The 23259-nt window shown below is 41.8% G+C and overlaps 1 protein-coding gene across 3 annotated transcripts in view; it reads right to left on the bottom strand.

Annotated features, from left to right (window-relative positions):
* TRIO (trio Rho guanine nucleotide exchange factor) overlaps nt 1-23259 on the bottom strand; it is a 400776-nt gene that overhangs the window by 150028 nt on the left and 227489 nt on the right. For all 3 annotated transcript variants that reach the window (XM_048839610.2, XM_048839611.2, XM_048839612.2), the window contains exons 16-20: nt 17335-17454; nt 13940-14131; nt 12883-13032; nt 10973-11087; nt 1850-1965 (exon numbers count right to left, since the gene is read on the bottom strand). In XM_048839610.2, coding sequence (XP_048695567.2) covers nt 1850-1965; nt 10973-11087; nt 12883-13032; nt 13940-14131; nt 17335-17454 — 693 coding nt within the window. The remainder of the gene's footprint in view (nt 1-1849; nt 1966-10972; nt 11088-12882; nt 13033-13939; nt 14132-17334; nt 17455-23259) is intronic.

The raw sequence follows: 23259 nt of genomic DNA on the forward strand, positions 1-23259 counted from the left end.
TGAGCTGCCCAGCACGGGTCGTGGCTCGCCCCCAGCCCTCTCCTTTCCCTTATGGGAGGTAGGAGAGCTTCCCTTCACAATCTTTTTTAGCTTCTTGACCAGAGTCGTGGAGGGGCATCATTGCCAGTTTGTAGGCGGCGCCAGTGAAACACTGTGCACGGAGGCTGCGGGGCTCGGGGCAGAGTCGGACCGCTGCCGGAGCGAGGGCCGACTCCATTAGGAACGCTTTCAGACAGATATCCTGCTCCTTCTTCGTCCCAGCTTTAAAGAACTTGCAGATACAGCACTTGTCACTTATGGGTCCCTCGCCTAAGCACCTTAGGTACCTGGTGTGTGGATAGCTGATGAGCATAGACCGTTTGCAGCAATCGCAGGGCATGCCCCGTCCCCCAGCTGAGGCCGGTTCGGGACTAACAAAGAATTGAGAACTACTACTAAGGGTAACTAAGAAACTACTAACTATATACAACTATATTAAAGGTTTTCAAAGGTTTGCAAGAACAGAGAACGAAACAACGCTAGCTGAAGCGGTCGATGTTTCAGCACCATCGCTGGTGGCAAGAAGGAATTGAGGATGTGGGGAGCTGGTCGTGCCACTTATACCGCACCATGCGGTCGCCACTCCAGAGGGCACCAGAACCAGTCCCCTACTGAGGGAAAAACTTCCGACACCAGTGCATGTGGCGAGCACACACACCAAATCTGGAATGGACATGAGCAAGCACTCAAAGAAGAGCCATACATCCAGGCTGTATCCAAGCTTGGGTGCTTCTGCCCATACCATATTTCTGAAATTCAGCCTTTTCTGTCTCTCCAGACTGGGAAGTCATTTTCTCGAGACGCAATTATTCCGATTTCTACCTCTCTGGCCTCAATGACAGTGACTCCTACACAGTCATTCCAAACAGTGGGTAGCTAGGATGCAGATATATAGTACCTAAGGGGTAGCTGCCAGAGGTAGAATACCTCCTGAACTGAATTTCGAATATTCCTGGGCAAGTACACCAGGAGCCAAGTGACACAAGGAGGCCAGACATCTGCTAAAGCCACCTACACAAGAGACAGCCAGCATGATGCTGCCTGTACTGACTGGGCCAAGTGGACCAAAAAACAGAGTATTTGACAGAACTTTCTGTGTCATCTAGTCAATTCCAAGAAGTTAAAAGCCATTTCAATTACTACTTCTGCCTTGGAGTTCCCCTGATATTTTTATGGTTTAAAAATCACTTCTCTTTTTAAATATTCTCTCCACCATTGTGTAATAGACCCACACAAATGTATGACGTTAACCCAGTAAGCAGGACAAACAGTGAAACCGAGTGTATACAAAGTGTTATTAAATGCACACAATAGTGAAGATTTTTCTTCCCTGATCTTTCACTTACAATGATGTTATTTAACAGTTCTGAAGATACTCAAAAGAAATGCAGTTTTTAAAGGTAATACTGTTATGACTCAGCCTTTCAGGTATTTCCTTATTCATATTATTTTGCATTGGTAGAATTTACTAAAATATTTAACAATTTATTCAACACAGCCTGGCAAAAAAACAACAACTCAACAGTGGGGTAAAACAACCACCTGTTTGTAGTACAATATGACAGTGATAGATTGGTTATAGGTGGCTGCCTACATTTTTTTTTAAAATTATTTCTAGTGTTCTAATTAGAGGGAGGAGTGGAGTAAGGTTTTTAAACCTTGATTCTTAATAGTCTGCCTTTCAGAAGTTCTGAGTAGCATAGTCAATGGGAGCAACCTACTCCCTCAAAGTCAGGCGATAAGCCACACCTTGATCTGCATGGGATTTGAGTTGCATGGAATGGAAAATGTTCTTAGATAAAATCCTGACCTGTTTGGCACTTCTTTCAAAGACCACATACTGCTGACACTGGTCAAGGCGCCTTTTTCTCATTGTCCAGTAATGCAGCACGCGGTTCTCCCTCTGGAAGAGTTCATTTAAGATATCTGCAGGGACAGACAAATTAACTGAAGGTTATGGTCCTTTATTTTGTAATGAAGGGAAGCTGTGAGGCTAAAAGCTCTGCAAATAAATATTGTGTTGTATTAAGAACTACACAAAAAAAGTTTCCTTTACAAATTTAAAAAAAAAATTGTTTTCTAAACAGGGACACTGATTTAGTTAAAATAAAGACTGGTGGTTTCATCAAAAAGTGGTACTGAAACAATAGGCTTTTGAGACTAGAGAGAGCACTTGATATAATGTAGGGGACAGTTCTGCACCAGGCTGGTGAGGAAAAAGAGAATGGGGACAAGTAGACAAGATGTATTTAAGCATTCAGGCTGAACATAATCAATAATCATTTCCCAACTGAAATTTCTAGAGTTCTGTAAGGTATCTGGTGTCATGAAATAAACATGGGTGAACATACAGCCCAGGAATAAATATGTAAACAGATTTATTCTTGTGATATCCTAACTCACCTGAAACCCCACGCATGCAGAGAAATCCACTACAAAACTCAGAAATAAAATTACTATAATTAACATCCCTTCAAAAGTCAACAAGAATACTGTCAGTCAAACAAATCATGCACCGATTCAAATAGTCCCTAGTCCATTTGGTTTCAAGCAAATGAATTTATTACTTGGAAATGAAGACACATGTAAAAGCAGTTCTGCTGTTTATTATGCCATCTCTCTCCTTTCACACATCAGAGAATCCCGCAAACAGCAGGCCCTCAGGAATCCCCACCCACCTGCCACTGTTAATTTGATCTTTCATCCCCTCAGTTTGATTAACCACCATTTTTCCTTTTATGTCAATGACAAGGACTGGATGCACTTTACTGTCACTCAACTGTGGCCGAGAAAGGGGGAAATTCTGGATGGACACTAAAACAGAGGTTGGTTCTGATAAAAGCCACAGGATAGAGGGGGCGAGACGCTGGTGGAGAGAGAGAGGGAGTCTGATGAGATGCAAACTGGTCCTCCAACTTGGGTGGGGGCAGGGGGAGGGGAAGGAGAGAGATCTGGGATGAGCTAGTGCCTACTTAAAGATGCAAGTGAAGACTGAGGTTTAAGGCAGAGGAGATGCATATAGACATTTGTTTTAACGCTATTTCAATTCTACTGTTAGTTTCCATAAACAAATAAATCATAATTTTTGATTAAGCTGTCCTGAGTCACTGCAGTTCATTCTGGTCACAAACTTCCAGAAAGGACTGCACAGCCAGACCCAAACCCATTTAGGCTGGCTCAAACGAATGTGGCTTGTGAAACAGGAGTTTGTAACCTAATGACCCAGTCTAAAGTGGGATGAACTGCATACTTCCACTCTTGGAGAAGTGCACATAGAAGCCTTATGAGAGGAGACTCAAAGAGCTTGGTTTGTTTAGCCTAACCAAAAGAAGGCTGAGGGGAGATATGATTGCTCTGTATAAATACACCAGAGGGATAAATACCAGGAAGGGGAGTAATTATGTAAGTTAAGCGCCAATGTTGACACAAGAACGAATGGATAGAAATTGGCCATCAGCAAGTTTAGGCTTGAAATTAGGTTTCTAACCATTAGAGGAGTGAAGTTCTGCAACAGGCTTCAAGGGGAGCAAAAAGCCTAACTGGCTTCAAGACTCAGCTAGATAAGTTTATGGAGGAGATGGTATGACGAGAATGCCTACAATGGCATGTAGCTGATCTGTGACTGCCAGCAGCAAAAATTTCCAATGGCTGGTGATGGGACACTAGATGGGGAGGGTTCTGAGTCACTCCAGAAAATTCTTTCCCAGGTGTCTGGCTGATGGGTCTTGCCCAGATGCGCAGGGTCTAACTGATCAGCATATTTGAGGTAGGGAAGGAATTTTCCCCCAGGTCAAATGGACAGAGACCCTGAGGGTTTTACGCCTTCCTGTGCAGCATGGGGTACGGGTCACTTTCAGGTTAAAACTAGTGTAAATGGTGGATTCTCTGTCACCTGGAGTCTGTTAACCATGATTTGAGGACTTCCCTAACCCCTGGCTGAGTCACTGGTCTATTACAGGAGCAGGTGAATGAGGTTCTGTGGCCTGCAACATACAGGAGGTCAGACTAGATGACCATGATGGTCCCTTCTGACCTTAAAGTCTATGAGTCTAAGCCTCTCACCTGGAAATAGTATCCCCAACGAGACTGGGAGAGAGCTCACAAGCATAGCTTGTCCCTGAACCATAAATAGTTTATAATCCCATTTTTTCAGTTACCTATTCCACTCCTCGGTTTTTGTGACTAGAAAGTAACATTTTCGACTGCCTCACAACTTTATCTCCCATTGTGCAATCCTCCTTTCCTCTATTTTATTTCTCCTCTTGCCCATTTGTACTCCAAATTCTTAGTGGGTATCACTTCTGTTCACATTATGCTCATACTTGTCATCCATCCTCAACAAGGTAACATTTCCCTTAGTGTCTTGCCTGTATCAACCCTATGACTGACTTTGCTGTTACTTCAAATGAGTAGGCCAAGTTCAGTAGTGGAGGTGCACACAGTGTGGGAATTAAACTCATGCACACTGAGCAGCTTCCCTCGATACAGCTTAATCGACAAAGCAGACAGTGACAGGCAAGCAACAAAATTCAGAGGAATCAAAGCAGAAACGCTCATTTTCATAGTTGTTCATGCCAGCCCACAAAGCAATCTCTGAGGGAGGACTACACAGATGAGCCAGAACACTGGAGACCTATTTTACATATGATTAAATTTGAATTATGTAAAATAAATGACAGTATACAGAAAATATCTAGATCAGGGATGGGCAAACTTTTTGGCCCGAAGGCCACATCGGGGAACAAAACTGTATGGAGGGCCAGATAGGGAAGGCTGTGCCCCCCAAACAGCCTGGCCCCCACCCCCTATTCAGCCCCATCCACTTCCCGTCCCCTGACTGCCCCCTCCTGGGGACCCCCTCTGCCCCAACCCGCCCCCACCCCCAGGGATCTCACCCCCTATCCAACCCCCCCCCCACTTCTCCCTGTACCCTGACTGCCCCGACCTATCCACACCCCTGCCCCGACAGGCCACCCCGGGACTCCCACGCCCTATCCAACCCCCCGTGTTCCCTGACCCCTGACTGCCCCAGAACCTCCGCCCCACCCACCCAACCGCCCCCTGCAACCCAACCCCCCCACCGCTGCACGCGCTGCCCCCTTACCATGCCGCTCAGAGCGGCAGGAGATCACAGCCCACTGCCTGCATGGAGGCATGGCTGTGTGGGAGGGGGAGGGGCAGGAGGCGAATCTCCCGGGCCAGGAGCTCAAAGGCTGGGCTGGATGGTCCCGCAGGCTGGATGTGGCCCACAGGCTGTAGTTTGCCCACCTCTGATCTAGATCATAGATTCAAAGCCATATAAGCCATTAAACACCCTCCCCAAAAAGAAGCACATTAAAATAACACTGCAACCTTAATAGTCAAGTAGACAAAGTTCGGAAATGCCGGAATTAAGATTGCTTATGAAATTTAAATTTGCGAATGCATTATAATACTATCTTTAATTGCATGTGTTATATTTGGATCCAGCAGAAAAAGACACAGACACAGAGGGAGCTGATAGAAACTCAGCTGTCTGTTGCGATGGTAGTTCTATTGTTCTTGCAGCAAAAGTGAAAACAACATGAAAGTGAGGTTCTGCACTGCAGAGTTGGGGAGTGCTCAAATGTTTAAAGGGACAGGACATCATAACATAATCATATACTATTTTTTTCTATGGGACTACTGCTTCATTCAGTGTATTAGAAGTTATTCAATATATTTTTTTAACCTCCTGGTTCAATGTGTCGCCCAGGCTTCACGTAATGCACACCATCTAAACCCTACACAGAATACAAAATTATTGATTTTGTCCTAGATGTTTGCAGTGCTCTCACAATAGTATAACAGTGCTTCACAAACATCAACGTATCTTCACAAGAATCCTATGAGATTAGGTAGCACTATTCCCATTTTACAACTAGGAAACTGAGGATGAGAGAGATTAAAGCTAAAATTGGCATAAACATTCACTAATTTTGTATGCCCGACTTGAGACACACAGGGTTTTCACAGTGCTTATTTTTATAGCATATTATGTATTTAAAGCACTGCTCCAATAGACTTCATTTTCAAGCACTCAGCACTTCATAGATCTAGACCCAGGTGTCTCATATTGCGTGTGCCTCACTTTCCTGGTACCCAAACAGTGATCACCTGTGAACAGTTTGGCATAAGTGACTTGCCCAGCACCACACATGAAGTCTGTGGCAGAGGTAGGGATAGAATCCAATTCTTCAGGGCAGCATTCAACTGCCTTAGCCCTGAGACCATGCCTTCGCTTCCTACATACCACTCAACCTCTGCAACAAATGAGGCAGGGTCAGAAATCCCACACAGAACTCAGAGTAAACACAATGGATTGCAATTGCTTTTTAGAGAGATTATGGTCTATTGTGTACATGAATATTTCAGGATTGTTTGAAGTATGGATTACATAAATGTTCATGTAAGGACTTCAGAAATGCATAGTATTGACCGTACTAGACTAGAGTATCATGTACACGTGTGTCAAAGGAGTTTTAAAGACAGGTATTATTGTGCAGTATCCTGCCAGTAGAAGAACAATTACTTGTACTGCTCGAGACCTGCTTCCACTTCTAGCAGCAATTAAACCCATAATTAAGTTAGGCGGTGTTGCTAACAATTTTGTTCAGAATCCTTACATTTAGTTATTAAATTCAGGAACATGGATAAAATTAAAATGAGCACATTTGGCATTTCTTGGTACTCTGCGTAAGAGTACTCACAAACAGACTTTTGTCATGTTCATCCAATTTTACTTGTAGCATCATTCGATGCTTCTCAATATAAGGAACTTCAAATATGTAAAAACAAATGGCGAGGGCATGGCTTTACTTTTAGACTCATGGATTCTGATAATTCAAAGAAAGAAAGAAAAACAAAAAATGTCCTATTACTGATATTTGAAAATTGGCTACCGTAATTGTTACTCTGGGTATTTTGGTAACTTCTATGTCATGGGCAGGAACCTCAGCCCTGAAGGGAGCCCCCCTACCATCCCCTCCTTTGAACCTGTCTCCCCAACCCATCTCTCACCCCTTCCCTGCTGGCCATGAGAAGCGGGTGCTGAGATGTGCTGTCGTGCTGGGGGCAGGGGGAAGCTTCTGCCACGTACATCCTGTTTCTGCAAACCCTGTAGAGAGCTCACCCCGTTTACAGTAACTTTTATCCTCTCTGCTCTTCCCTATCCTTGTCCCACCCCCACGCCACTGTCTGGCAGCGCCCATTTCCTTTTCTTAAACCTGGCTCCTACCTCCCATCCCTGACTCTCCCCCTCTCTCTGCTTCCCCTCCCTCCATCTGTTTGAGCCCCATGCACACACAGTTTGCTCCCTGAACAAATTCAGCCCATCACTCCCTCCAATTTCCCCCACCACCACCCTTTTAGCCTCTGTTACTAGCAAGGGGCAAATTGTTATGCCATGTGAGGGCAAAAAAAGGGCAGAAGCTTCACAAGATGTTACTAAGCATGCTCAGTAACAGCAAACCAGCAAATTGTGTTGGGAAGCAGTCTGTGTTGCTACATTGGCTGGGCTCCCTGCATGGTAGATACAGGATAGCTGTGCACAGCTTACAGGGAATGTTAATACTAACTCAGGGTCAATGCACAGTACATGGCCGACAGGACAGCAACTCGGCCCATTAATATTATGATCTCCTAATTTGGTATGGCAGTACCAGCCATAATTGTACCTCCATTCCCCTCATTTACTGAGCTCCCATTCCACTTTTTTGACAGGTTTACCTTGATCGCATTTTCCCATCTACTTTGACAGTCTATCCGCCTACCACCACCTCTCAAACGCTCATCCTAGAGAAACGTTTCCCAGATTTCTGAGGAAATCTCAATGTATTACAACATTTCAGACTGGACACTACACAAAAATGGACATCTTGAGACTGACGTAACTGGAGTCAATTGTTATACACAGCATGTAAGATCTACTTAGCTAACTGGAACAGAGTCCATGCTATCAGAACATTGTACAGATGGTGTGCCAGTGAGAGACATTTGGCTGTGCTTTTGCAATGATTTATGCTATTAGTTCCTTTGGATGCCAAGAGCCAGAAAAAGATACTGTATAGCACAGCATGAAGTTATATAACAGTAGTGTGTTGAATTCAGCTGCTGACAAGCAGCTTTGCATATTTCCATCTCCTGAATTATACCCCTGCCCCATTAACAGTGGCCTCTCATAACTCATCTTCCAGGGGTGGTTAGAATAACAGCATGTTTCCTAAACTTTTTTGATTTGTATTGCAGGTACCACAAACTGCACCTCTTAAAGCCTTCCTGAGACAGGAGCAAAAGTAATGGATCTTAGACAGAGGATTAGCCAGCCACCTCCTTCATTAAGTGGGTGGGGGGGGGGGAGAGTAACATACTTTTAAGCCTTCAGTACTAGACTTGACTGGTTTTATGAAATACGCATCCAGTGTGTTCTTGGAAAAGCCTTTTAAAATGTGAATTATAGGTGTGTATTTGTTCAGTTTTTCCTATGTTAAATGTATGCTAAAAGTTTTAATCTCTATTTACAGAGCACAGGCTTGCAGAGCAGACAGCATTTCAAGCTGTCAGATTCTTCTATGAACGAGAGGGAATGAAACGACTCTGAAATGTACTGCAGCTTGCATTTGACAAGAAATGTATTTATGGTTTTATTACCGTCCTTTATCATACTCCTTCCTTTTGTTTTTCTTAAATACACTTAGAAAAAGAAAAACTATCGTACAATGACTAGATTACCTCTGCAGGTACCTTCCACACCTACATTCCCTATGGTTCTATGATTTATCTGTTCAGCTACCACGGCAGTACTGAGTCCTACAAAGAAAAAAACCTCAGTACGCCTCAATACATCTTTTCAACACCATTACGCTGTTTTATGAAACAGATGAAGAATTTACTAAGATGAAAGGTGTATATTGCCTACATGTAAGTTATTGTAGATTTAGTTTTTCCTATATTTAGGTTATTGTCATCTGTGACTTGTATGTCTGAACTGAGCATGCCAATTACTATGTTCAACAGTGGTCCTCAGTCAGGTGTATGCATATCCCTGGGGGTACGCAGAGGTCTTCCAGGGGGTACATCAGCTCATCTAGATATTTGCCTAGTTGTACAACAGGCTACATAAAAAACACTACTGAAGTCAGTACAAACTAAAATTTCATACAGACAGTACTTCTTTATTCTGTTCTGAATACTATGTACTGAAATGTAAGTACAATATTTATATTCCAATTGATTCATTTTATAATTATATGGTAAAAATGAGAAAGTAAGCAATTTTTCAATAATAGTGTGCTGTGATGCTTTTGTATTTTTACCTCTGATTCTGTAAGCAAGTAGTTTTTAAGAGAGGTAAAACTTGGGGATATGCAAGACAAATCAGACTCCTGAAAGGGGTACAGTAGTCTGGAAAGACTGAAAGCCACTGATGTAGGAGACCATGAAAAGTACAGTACAGGTACAGTAATACCCTGGAGGATACAGGTTGGTATTTCTCTCCTTTCTTCACTCAAATCTTTCTGGTTTACAGTAGATGAGTTGATTGCACACCTACTATGAATGTACCAATAGCAATCAGATTAAAAGTCTTTGTTGCTACACTACACTATTTCAAATTCTTACTTAAAAAAAAATCCATGAAGTTGTAAGAAAAAACCCTTATGTAAGCAATATATTTCTGAGTGGGTCTTAACCTCTTCATAAACTAATTCATGTTTTTATCCCTTCTCATATTCAGTGGTGTGACTCCATCCCTTGTGAACCCTCTTCAGTCTTCCATTTCAAATCATATATTTGTCTGACACCCACAATTCGTTTCCCCCATAGCCAGAACCACCTCAGATAGCTGCTGACATCCACAAACACAATTCAACATGGCTTAGCTTTCAATTTCAGCATAACCAGACTGTGTGAAGAAGCAACTGCAGAAAGTTCTTCAACCTGCAGTGCAATGAGGGGACAACCCTTCCTTCTGCAATACTTACACACATCTACCTGTCTACTTTATGACCCAAACGTTTAGCCATAGTTAAAGTGTGGTTGGGGGAACGACAACTGACAAACAAGCAATCATCACTCAAAAATCTATTGAAGAAAGATCCTTATTGTTCAAAACCTTCTCTGAGTTCTATCCCATTCCATCTCCATTTCTCCTATCTCATTTATTTTCTGAGCTTAAGTTCTGTTGGTGTAATACCACTGATCTTTGTTCTCTCTCCATCCACTGTTTCACTGTGGGCACTAACATCTCTCGCATTCCTCACCCGAGTGGACCAGTACTACCTTAAAGTCTTGCTCTGCCTAAATGAATACTGACAATTTTCAAATCCCATCTCAAGATCCATCTCCTTTTCTCCACCACCACAGATGCACACACATTTGTAGCTTTAATAGAACCATTTTACCCTACTACCTGGGCCTCCCAGTTATCCTATGTTCAATCAAGTACCTTTAAACTACTCCAGAGATTCAGTAGGCCATTTTCAAGTTTTGTGTTCTCCTAACACAGAATTCCCATTGCATTTTGCATAGCCCAGAATACCAAATGTGCTTATATAGACTTATTGGCTGTGGAATTCTTGACACTTCTGTATGAAGAGCAATGCATTTAAGTCTCCATTTGTAAATTAAACATGGCATTAACTTTGAAATATACAAATTGATAACAATCAAGCTTTATTTGGGTGCAAGACTCTTCCCTTTCTTAAAACTGAAAAATGAAGATGAGTGGTTACCAGCTATTTTAAACCTTCACCAGGGTTTATTATTTATTTATATTTATTATTTTTATTTATTTATTTATAAGATCACTTATTTTCTGATAAATCTGAAATACTGTATCCGACCTGGCAGGGGCTCACCCTCATTTTCTCAGATTTGTTGCAGCGCAAGAAGGCCAAATTCCTAACAGAACACTTACTTTTGACTTGTTGTTCAGGAGCTTTGATGTGAGTTACCATCCCTGGCATGTTTACACTATTCCTGTGCAGGTATTTCAGGAAGACATCAGCATTCCTCCGAGCCAGCGTACAAGCCTACGAGAAGATTCAGTAGCATTTGAAATTGCTGTGTTTGAAGGGGCATTAACAGACACATGGATACACACACTCCTTTTTCTGCTTACTATGTCCTATTCAATACAGAGCAGACAAACAGTTAAAAAGATCACTATTTTCCAGGCAAATAGCAGTTAATCCAGGGCTAGGTTATCTGGCACTGCACACTAAATAGCATTATATGTAATTTATACCTGAAGTTACTTAAAAGTGATCATCTTCTCCATACTTTTAAGTGCGGCTCAAGGTACACAGAGTAGATTGTTTTAACTTATTTGTCATTATTATGTAAACCAAGCGCACAACTTTCAGTTATCACCTGGATATTGTAAAAGATCCACCGCTAGTTTAAACTGAAAAAATAGTTGCTCTGCTGAAATGAAACCAAAAGTACTGAAAGAAGACATGCCCTTTAAAGGTCTTAAAAGCATTCAAACCAAAGAGCAACACACCAACCAGAATCTAACTGCACTGCCAAGAACCAACATAGCTGCCTTCCTAACCTCAACTTCTGAATATATACCAACTACTATATATAGGCCTGGTGTCCTTTGTTTGTAATGAAGTGGAACATCAAACTACTACTTTAAAAGGTTAGGTGAAGACAGAACAGATATGATCAATGACAAAGATCACTGAGACAGTAATTCATCAGATCATATTCTCAGAACAGCCCAAAAGTTCAGACATTTGCAAGTGAGAGATCCATTTGACACTGCCCCTACAGTTATACGAAAATTCATGTTTTCAGTGGTGTTTGCAGCTCAGTATCTAACATTAAGAGGCTTTCAAACTACTCTAATACAACACCACAGGAAGGACATTCTGTATACTTACTGACCATATAGTATTTTCCATGCAGTCACACATCCCACAGGCAGAGGCTATCACAATTATTTTCAAGTGCCACTGACGTGTTACCATTGCTAAGTCACCTTGCTTATCAGCAAAAATTGAATACAAGTGGCCCAATACTACTGCCTTATCTTTTCTTCAGATTGCTGTTGTGTTGAATTTCTTGTACTATATTTTAAGATTGTATTTCTCTGGAAAACAGCAGCCTTCACACACACACCCCACCTCCCGGCCGTCTTTTGTCTCCCTCTCCTGGTATTCTCTCCCCACTCGTCTTCTCTACCCTTTCCCCTTCCAAACTGGCTCTCCTCTTCCTAAGTGATTTTTTATTTATAATTTGGTTACAAAATCTGAACCACTACCTTTATTTTAAGGGTAGGAGAATTGTAACAGGAATACTCAAAGACATGGTGGTACTATAGCGTTTTGGAGCTTTACTGTAGTGTAGAATATTATTTTGGTTTTTTAAGAGCAATTATAAAATACCATAGAAAAAGGAGCACAGAATCAGGTTTCCCCACTGCAGCTCTAGTTCTGCTGGGAGCTGCTTTGAGTCATGGGGAGCCACGGTGCTGAGCAGCTGTTGCTTCTTTTAAAGAAGTGTCTCTCAAGTGTTCTGGGAAGTGGTGGCTGCTGAAAAAAAGTGAGTCCCAGCTGCACATCTATCACAGTGGGATGCCTGATTCTCCAAGCTATCTGCTGAAGTTGAATTGGAAACTTATTTATATAAACGGGCATACATTTTATGCACTTGGCAATGTTCTAATCACCATGAGAAACAGTCATATGCCATTCCCTGTGTAATCACCATTCAGGAGCTCACGAAGCCATACACCTGTCACTGGGTTTTTCTGGTCTATTCAAGATATGTGAGGATGTAACTGCTTGCTTCCCAACATGTAACCAACATCATCTTTACCTTCAGGAATGCTTCTTTTTGTTCAAGGTGCTTGCTTATCATAGGGGTCACGTGATCTGTTTCAGAGTTGGGACCCAGTTTGTCTGCTCCCCCACACCAGTCTTCTTCCCGCTTATATTCCTGCTCCAGACTCTCCAGCACACTGCAAACCTACCAGCCAAGAGGAGACAAATATCTCTAGTATTTCAGTTGAACAACACTGTGAAGTAGTTTGATCCAGGAGACTTGAAACCAAGAACCCTAGACATCTAATCCCAGCTCTGACATAGATGCTGATTGTGTCTTCAATTTATCTGTTTTCCATTCCGCCTCTCTAAAATAGGGAAACTGCCATCAGCCTCTGCCCAGGATGTGATGTGGATTAAAACTCATGAAACACTTTGAAGATGAAAAGTATGATATAGGTGGTAACACATAGTTATTTATGATAGGATTTTAATCAAGCTATGATCAGAGGTGATTTCTTACATGACAGTACATCTGCACATATGACACTTTCCCTGGGCAAGGCCCTTTCCAGAAACTGAAAATCCAAATTACTCAATTACGTAATCCTGATTTGAAACATGGGGGAAAAGAAAAAAAGGTCAAGAAGGGCAGATGGGGATTTAAGATGTAGCTGACTTACCACTAAAGAAAAAAATCTAATACCAGAGCAACATTTTAGAGGAAATCTTACATAAATGTTATTAATAACGTGAATAATTTGTAACCAAGCATTTTACAAACACACTTTGTTTTATCAATTATAATGTGTGGTTTTTGCTTTCTGCTCAGTATAGAAAATAAAACTTCACTGACTGTACTGCAATTTGGTTGGGGTCAGTTTCATTTTTCTAGGCCTCAGTTAATATAATACCGTCAGCGTTTCCAAGACAGCATGGAAAGTTCTAAATAAAAATTTTAAAATACCAACATTTCTGCTAATATCGGTTTTATAAACTTGAGCTCTAAAGCTAATTAACTCTGCCACTTGAGCCAAAGGTAATTTTTATGATAAAACATCACAAATCCCTTTACTATTCTGCAAGGCATGGGTCTTCAGGAATTCCTATACCTGCTCTGACGTTTTATAGAAGGCTACGGAAGCATTCACAAGTTTGAGACGGTCCTCCATCTTGAGCATCAGCTGTTGCCAATGAGAAGCAACTTTCTCAGCGCAGTCCCTGATCATATCCATATCATAATGATTAGCCTGCAGCATCGCCTCTGCTTTCTGCTGCACCTGCAGTGCACTTTGATGCGTTTTCTGATAAGAAGTTGAAATAAAATATTTAATTGCATAACGTTTAAATGCATTTGCTTTAAATCCACGTTTCACTTTCTTATTTGCAATGCTATTTTCTACACACATATATCAGACAAAGGAAATAAAGGGCTAGCAGTAGGTTTGCAGCATAACTTTTTCTAGGCAAACAAATATGAAGTAAATTCAACAAGAGATTTATTATCAATTGACAGTGTCTATCACTCTACAAGAACATCAACTGCATAGCAACAGATTATGCAAGCCATACAATGCTCGCCGAGTTACAGTACATAACCAAATTATAATTATGGCTTCCAGGTTTGTTCTCTCTTTGGATTGGGAGGGGAAAGGTGGAGTGTTCTGGGTCCAAATACCCCAGGGGGAGAACGGGGACTGAACCTCAAAGAATAAGCATTTGAATCAATTGATTGGCTACAATACTACTGTACTATAGAAGTATATTGAGTAAGGTCTCTTATGAAAGCTGGTGACACACTGGTGATTACTATCATTGTGAAATGTATGTACTAACAATGTATGAGGAATTAGGAATGTTCACTGATATTATGCTTTAAAGCAGAGGTGAGCAAAACTACGGCCCACAGGACCGTCCTGCCTGGCCCTTGACCTCCCGGGTGGGGGCGCTAGCCCCCGGCACCTCCCCTGCTGTCTCCCTCTCCCCCACAGCCTCAGATCGGAGCACCGCCAGTGCTCTGGTCCGCCGTTCCTACCGGGCAGCGTGGCTGCGAACTCCTGCTGCTCTGAGCGGCATAGTAAGGGGGCGGGGAGTTGGATAAGGGGCAGGGGACAGGGAGTGGAGGTTCTTGGGGGTGGTCAGGGGACTGGGAACGGGGGGGGGGGGGGGGGAGGGAGAGGTTGGATAGGTGTGGGAGTCCCAGGGGGCCTGGCGGGGGCGTGGATAGGGGTCGGGGGCTTGGATAGGTGGGGTCCCCGGGGGGGGCCCAGGGGGCGGTTGGTTCCCAGGAGGGGGGCAGTCAGGGGACAAGGATCGGGGGGGAGGGGGGCAGTTGGATGGGTCATGGGTTCTGAGGGGGGCAGGAAGTGGGAGGGGGCAGGGGCCAGGCTGTTTGGGGAGGCACAGCCTTGCCTACCCGGCCCTCTATACAGTTTCGCAACCCCGATGTGGCCCTCAGGTCAAAAAGTTTGTCCGCCCCTACTTTAAAATCTGTGACTAAACAAAGGGAGAAACAGGTATTCTCCTAGACAGGGGGGAAGGCAGCCTTCCACATATCTCCAACGTAAATTAAGCATTGTGGAATCAACACAACAGAAGTTCCTTTTACATACGAATCAGAAGGAAAGAGGGAGATGGGAAGAACAGCACAAGTCTGAACACCAGGGTGCATCCTGAGTCTGGGGACAAAACAGTGAGTTTTGGAAATACAAAAGGGGATGCAAAAAGCCTTTTCATTTTTGCGTCCATCTCTAATGGGACGATCAGGTACAGTACCCTTTGAGCCTATGAAAGTTGATGTGGGTAAGGAAATTGTTTAGGCCATGATTGTAACTGGCTAGAATTAACTTTTAGTCACAAGAAAGAGCATTCTGTTTGTTTTATTTGTAACCTCTCCTCGCTCTCTTTCACTCTTACTTGTAATTACTTAATTCTTCTTTCACTAGGTTTCTTGATAATAAACATATTCTTGTTTTATTAGAAAAGTATCTTAAGTGTGGGTCTTCAGCCAACTACCAGGCTGTTGTGTGTTGTCTTTTTGGATGTAGCAAACTTGGTATCTTCTGTGAGGGTTCAGCAAGAGGGACTGGACGCTGCAGGGGCAACTTGGATCTGGAAGGGCTGCTGGTGTCACCCTGCAAGGGCTGGAGCCAGGTTGAGGCCATTGTGTAGTGAGCTGGCTGCTGGTTTCAGGGCTCTGAGGCAAAGTTACACAGCACAAAGGTTACAGGGCAGGCAGTGACAACCTCTTACTGGTCTGGGTGAAACCCAAAGCATCACAGCTTGATTATTGGATATCAGAATTATTTTCTTCATACAAACTTTCTTGCAATCCATTTCACACTTATGTGGAGTGAAAATGGATAGAACAAGTATCCAGGGGGATGTGAAATGAGCCAACTAATTGATTATTTGTTAATGATAATACTGAACATTTGGTCCCCCAGTAAAAACATACACCTGTTTGTAATCTGGAAGCCCTACGTAGAAGAAGTTTGATTATATCCAAGTGCACTATGATCCAGAAAATATTCAAATTAAAAATCATCATCATTTATCCCTACAAGGATAAATACTCATAGCTCAGGAGTGTTATACCCTATACCAAAGCTTTCAAGAGTGAGGACACACACACTACAAACTGTAAACAGAGATGGGAAACAGAAAACTCCACAAAAAGGCAGCAAAACAGAAGGCATTTATTGTAAAATAGAGTTCTTCTGAAAACAAAAAAGCTAATCAACCACCAGAGACTTTTTAGTGTTCAGCAACAATAAAATACCGAACAAATATCTACACACTACCTCTCCCCACATGCCAAAAAATTTGGCTTTAATTTTTTGTCCAGTTTTATACTGAAAGGGTAGACAGGATTAACACTAACATACTAATAATGAAAGCTCAGTTAGCAAGACCTTGTAAAGATCAAATTAAAGTATTAATAAAACCTAGTAATTTACACATACAGCACACTGAAGTTATGAGACCATGTTAGGAAAACTTTTATCTTATCTATAATGATGCAATTTGTGTATATTCCCCATTTGTAACCAATCTGTCATCTATTATATTAGCTTAGTCTTAAAACCTAAAAACCCACAGCATCCTATTCTAAAACGCTGTGTTTGCAATAATCTTTTGTTTGATTAAATCTGTCTCAGCCATTTTGTAAATACACAATTTAAATATTTATATAAAGTGAACTTCCACTGCCCTTGACTTATTAAAAGCACTGCACTGACATAGAACAGAATCACGACTGTCAGAATCCCTGCTACCCAAAACTCCCTTTCCTAGAAACTGTCCTCACCTCCCTCCATCTATTCACCTCAAATGTACACACTCATGTTATTAACCTTTTCGTTGCTGCCCAGGTGGGTGAGAGATCTACCTAGAAGGTACATACGGATTTAATCTATTCCTCATGTTGCTTTATAATGATTGCCATGAACTATATCGTAAGCACCCATCTTATTGGAGAATGGCATGAACACCACACTTTTTATACCTCTATAGCATGCTGGAACTGCTCATGTTCTCTTTGCAGCTGTTCTGCCTCCTGGAGGGAGCTAGCCGTGATAAGCCCCGCATTTAACATGGACTCCCCATTTCGGATCCAGCCCAGCACCTGAAACAGAACACAAGACAGCACAATTTAGAAGTCCTCCTCTGATCAGCAAGAAAGGCTCCATTTCTATTACTACACAGAAGTAAGTTATTTGCAATTAACACTACTTAAGGAAACAAGACTTGTTCCACAACATAATGCCCTTGACAGTGCCTGGAAAACAACACTAGGTGAAGTTACAGAACTGATTTATAACAGCTAACGTTAATTTTGTTTCAGATCAAGAATTTGAACTGTGAGCATAAGGCTTAGTAACTGTACGTTTATGACTATATGCACATACAAACACTAAGATAATGACTACTGTATTTTTTTTTTTTTTTTTTAAATTCTTGGTTGTCAAACTCAGACTTGAGCTACCTTTAAGTCATCCATTAAGCCTTTTACTGGGGAATGAAGCAGTAAGAACATCATATTGAGGCAATCTGTGGTACTAATGTTAATGCATGTTTTGGGCTACTCTCTCCCTTCTGACTTTTGAATGCTCCTGGGTAAGTACTTCTGCACTCCCGCCATGTGTGAACCCCACTGTCTGACACTCACAAGAATAGAATCCTATTTGGTTCCCAGTGCAATACAAATGTGGTAGTACCCACATACATCAACAGTGGGTTTAAAACACAAACAAGTCAAGTAACTGGTTAGGGTGTTGCATAACCACAGTAACTCAGAGTTGGATCTCCCCATCCAGAGTGGGGAACAGCACCAAGCCTAGTTCTCCCTCAAACAGCTCAGGAAGCTACAAACAGCAAGATATGCATATATGTATATGTATATATATGTATATGTACTAATGTTCCGTTTATATTATAGGTCATTTCCCCCTCCCACACTGTCAAAAATGTCACCAGATTTATATGACTACCTGCCAATACCTAGTTCTACAGTTAATCACTTAAAGGTGGAGTTGTCATGATATGTTGAAAACATGTCAGGGATGGGAAACCAGAAAGGAAGTTAAAGAAATTAAACAGTCTATATCGTCTCAAAGTGAAAAGGGTTAATGTAGAAAAACATGGAAATGCAGCGTACCCTACTGTAAGGTATCTGTACTTAGAACAAGCTTCACAGCTCCAGTAACTGACCTTTAGTGTTGCACTTTTTGCAGGTTTGGCCAAGAATAATCTTAAAATCGAGGTATTTTGAGGGTTCACTTATAGATTTTAACAAGTCCGCAGCTGTAGGGTATATGTAGCAAGAAGTATTACCCTAACAGGAAGAGTATATGGGGCTTATGATATCTGCAGCCCCAGAGAGTCTAATTAATGTATATTTGAGAAGTTAAAATGGTGAACTCCCCACCATCTGTGTCATAAATCAACTCACCAGGAAGACTGGAGTGAGAATTGTATAGGTCTCGAAGACAGAAAGTCAGTACTGTTGTATTGTCAAGTTAAGTGCCATGGAGGATGAATCTATTCATGTAGATGGGGCAACTGTTAGCATGCAGAGCGTAATACAGCAAAGAAATTGTGTTGGTCATACTGTCAAAGTTTAACTGCATATGGGCATCATCTCCTCTCAGCTATTAACAATAATTTTCAACATCACAGTTTCTAAACAAGGTGGACAGTAATTTAGATCCACAAAGCTTTTTCCAGGTGCATTTCATATTAGATGGTCTCTCCTTTCCCCAGTTCAAGGAAACTGCTAGCTTATTCTCTCCCTTATTAATATTTCTCATCTTCTCTGAGAGGAAGGCATACGGTGGTCTCATAAGGTGCAGTGGAGCAGAGCTAAGGTGCAATTCCACTCCTTGTCATTTATAAATTTGACCTGGATAACTAACTACATTGGCCTACAATCTATTGGTTTATGCTACTTTAATGGACATTAAAAAAAATGTAATTATTTCCCTAATTTTTTTTTGAAAGTCTTAAGAATTCATCTGGTAAACTTTGATAGCTTGTTCTTGATTTCTCAAGCTAGAATGTATTTCAGTCTATATTTGTGAAGTATTATTATGGTATAATGTCAACACAGGAGTTTTTGAATGGCTTAGGACTGAGGGGGGACTCACAAACCCTGCAGGAGCCCACTTCTAAGACTGGGACATATATTAAACCCCATAATCTCTGGTGGCCCCACTACAGATATCAGGAAGTCAATGGATATAATAATAAACACCATCAGAACATAGATTTAAAAAAAAAAATTTTCATGTCAGTTAAAATTTAACAATCAATTTTCTGAAAATAGCATAAGACACCAGTGCTGACACTGAGAAACAAGCAAATTTTGTAAAGGTTAAATTGAGTTTCATGAGGCAAAAACTGTTAGAAATCTTATGGAAAAAGCACACCACCCTTATTTTTCAAGCCAATGTCTGATGTGTGTTGCATCAGTTTACCTTTCACTTCCCCCCAGAATTCTCTTCTAGCCAGACACCACACATCCCTGGAGTTCAAGTCAAGCTCTACTCGTCCCTACATCTGAAGCAATCTCTCTTCTTGAACACCAAGCATCCTGAGACTCCCTCCAAGTTCCACCTCAAACCCCTTCTTCTATACCACTCTCCGCTACTATTTACTCTTGCCCTACCCAACTCTATTCGGCATCTTAATTTAGCAAGCAAAGCTTTTATGTGACTTATTAAAGCCTCTGTTCCTCTTTTAGCCCTTCCACTACCTCCTCATTTTCTGTTATCGTTCTAGCTTGTAGTTTTATCTACACTAACCTTTTTTTTTTTTTTTTTTGGGGTGGGTGGGGGAAATTACCACTGCTGTCAGAAACAAAAAGAGCTGAACCAGTGGTAGAGGTAAAGTAATTAAGGCACCAGCAGCCATGGATGTTTTTATCACCATGTCCATTTGTTGTGCTCAAAGCAAGGATGGACAACTCCAATCAAAATTAAGTAGCTGCAAGAGCCTCGTCTTCACAGTGCTCCCACCATTGTTGCTATCACTGGTAGAGTTGAGGGACAATTGTGGCAACTAAACCCAGCATCTCATTTGTTTTCATTAGATGGTAAACAGCTTGAGCTATCGACCCCTTTTTCTTTGGAGGGCACCATGCCACGCTACTGCTATATGTAAATGAATCATGAAAAGAAGTCAGCAGTAGCAGCAGGTTTGACAGTTAGTGGGGGAGTCAAAATCATGACTAAACTGAAAAGCTGGTTACAATCTTAGCTCTGCAGAGACACTGTCTCTCCATAACGTAATGGATGCTTATGCCCAGTTCAACAGTAGTAAATTGGGCAGGAAATCACAGTAATTTAACCCTGGAAACCATGTGTTCAGAGCTTCTGGCAACAAAATACAAACAACAGAACAGTCTGAAAAGGAGGTTTAGTATGTCGTGTTCCTCTCAGATAGCGCAAGGGCTGTGACCTGCTGTGCTACAAAGCTTTTTCCAGTTCAGAGGAAACAGCAAGTGGTCCTGCTTCCTGGCTTAACCGCCCCCCCCCCCCCCCCAAACTCATGTATTTGTATTAAGGTAATGAAAGTCAGAAGAAATAAAAGTTACTAGTCCCAAAACCCTTCAAAGGGTGTTAGTAGAATTATAAGGAGACCACACAAATACAAAGTATCAGACCATATTTTTAAATTCATACACTTTTCAGTCTCAGGATGAGAGAAGCATTTTTAGATTATATGGATAAGAAGCGATAAACTTACAAATTAAGTGTTTAACATATGCATGCACCCTCTCAGTTGTGTGTTTAAATAAGTATTTATATTAAGCACAGTTTATGAACTTATTTGAAAATTCAAACGCCTTTGAAAAATGTGACAGGTCAAGAATGACAGTATTACAGTTAATATAAAACTCTAGACAGATAAAAATGGGTTCTTAATTGTTGATATTAAGGTATAACCTTGAGACAAGCATAATGGGGCCCTGATTTCTGTTAAGACCTATACTAACCATAAGAGAGAGCACTTGCCTTGAAGAACTTACAATCTAAATATTCTTTATGGGTTGCACCCTTTCATGTGAACATTCATAAATCTGAAGGGACTAAAAAAATAAAAAACCACAGGAAGATGCTCTGTAAACAACCTATCTCCTGGGTGGGAATATTACTGTTTTATGACTAGGCAGTATGAACAATACTATCTTGGCAAGTGTTTTTTATTTACAATACTAGAAATGAGCTCTAGTTCTAAAGGGCCTGATCCAACTGACTTTTAAGTCAGCTGAAAGATTCCCACAAACTTACTTCAAGAAGAAGAGGGGTCCAATCTCAGCAATTAACATCTATATAAGAGGCTTGTGCTAAATGCTTTCAGTACTTTGGTTTTATAGTCAACTTTCAATGTCCACTTTAGCTAGGATTACTAATCACTCAGAAAAATGAAGAGTCACACAGGGTTTACCGAATAAATCCTGAAAACACGTATTAAGCATGACACTGGCATTGCTCAGCAGTATACCTCTGTCAACTACTGTAGGACATGTGATCAGCAACACATGGCAATGCAATTTTCAACTGTTCCTCCTCTCTCGCTCCCTGGTCCCCCAGCTCTCATACACAAATGCAGGTGACAGGACAGCGTATGCTGTAGTAAGAATTACATATGTGATTAAACCATAAATATAGTATGCCATGGAATATGAACCAAGTACTATTTTCTAAAGCACGATTGCTTCGACCTCACTGGAAAGGGAGGGGTAGTGCCGCTGACCACATTCTAGTCCATCAGCATTTCATAAAGAAAAGATCCTGTCTCAGCTGGTGAGTGACTCTCTGCAATCAAGAATATATTGTGCAAGCTGGACATTATAACCAACTGGCACTTTCCTTTCATCCTCACAAGACAACATGTAATAAACAACAGAAGGGCTGTCTCAGCTACATCATTGGAAAATCTCTTCCACCTCCCTTCCTCTTACAGTAAAAGGGTCATTTGCACTCTGTAATCATTCGAAGAAGTGCTGCCTATACTGTCTGCACACTGGCCAACTATAAACATTTAGATACTTCAAGTTACGTTACAGTAGGGTGGTCACATGATTCACAGCTTCTTCAGGCTGAGCTCCTTGCACACCAAGGGCTTCTTGCACTCCTTCATTCCCTTTCACAAGTTTCCGGGGTGGGGGTGTGTGTGCACCCTCCCATCCTCCCCCTCTACTTCAGCGTTCCCTACAACCCACCTCAACCCCTTCCCACATGCCAGGGGTTCTTTATGCCCCCTGCTCTCCCCTATTCCATATGCCAGGGGTTCTGTGCACCCCCTCCCCATTCCCAGGTTCCCCAGTCTTCCATCACCCATTTCCCTCCTGTCTGGGAGTAAGTCATTCAGGGTGCCAACATTTTAAACTCTATTTGGACAATGGGTAGAGCTCAGATGGGGACTGTTGTTACGCTGGAAGATGCTAATAGGAGCTAGAAGATGTCCATGGCTGTTATCAACCGGTTTTTTGATCTATGGACAATTAGAGCTGGCTGAAGCTGCTGGCTCTGTTCACCAGGTGCAAGGGCCCCCTTTCTGCCTTCTGGATTTCCTAATTTCACCAAAATCAATAGAGTTATGCCCACCGATGCCTAAAACCATCTCCGAAATTTTGGACTTGACTACATGCAGCATTCCAAAGTTATTGCATTACAGAAAGACAGAGATTCCATCAAGCTGAGTGAAAGGTCTCACTTCGCTCAGCCAGTATGATGTGCCCTGCTGTTATGCATTATCCCTCCTTACTGGTACGTGCTGCAAGCAAGGCACCCATGCTAGTCACACTGCACAGGTCAGGGAATATTTCAAAGGATTTTTTACAGTCTGCTACAGGGAAGATACAAAAATGGACTGAACAGTCTAACTGCTCTTCAGACAGCGTTGTCCCATAGCAAACAGTAACTTA

This window comes from Caretta caretta, chromosome 2 (genome assembly GCF_965140235.1).
Source record: "Caretta caretta isolate rCarCar2 chromosome 2, rCarCar1.hap1, whole genome shotgun sequence".
Classification (NCBI taxonomy): domain Eukaryota; kingdom Metazoa; phylum Chordata; order Testudines; family Cheloniidae; genus Caretta; species Caretta caretta.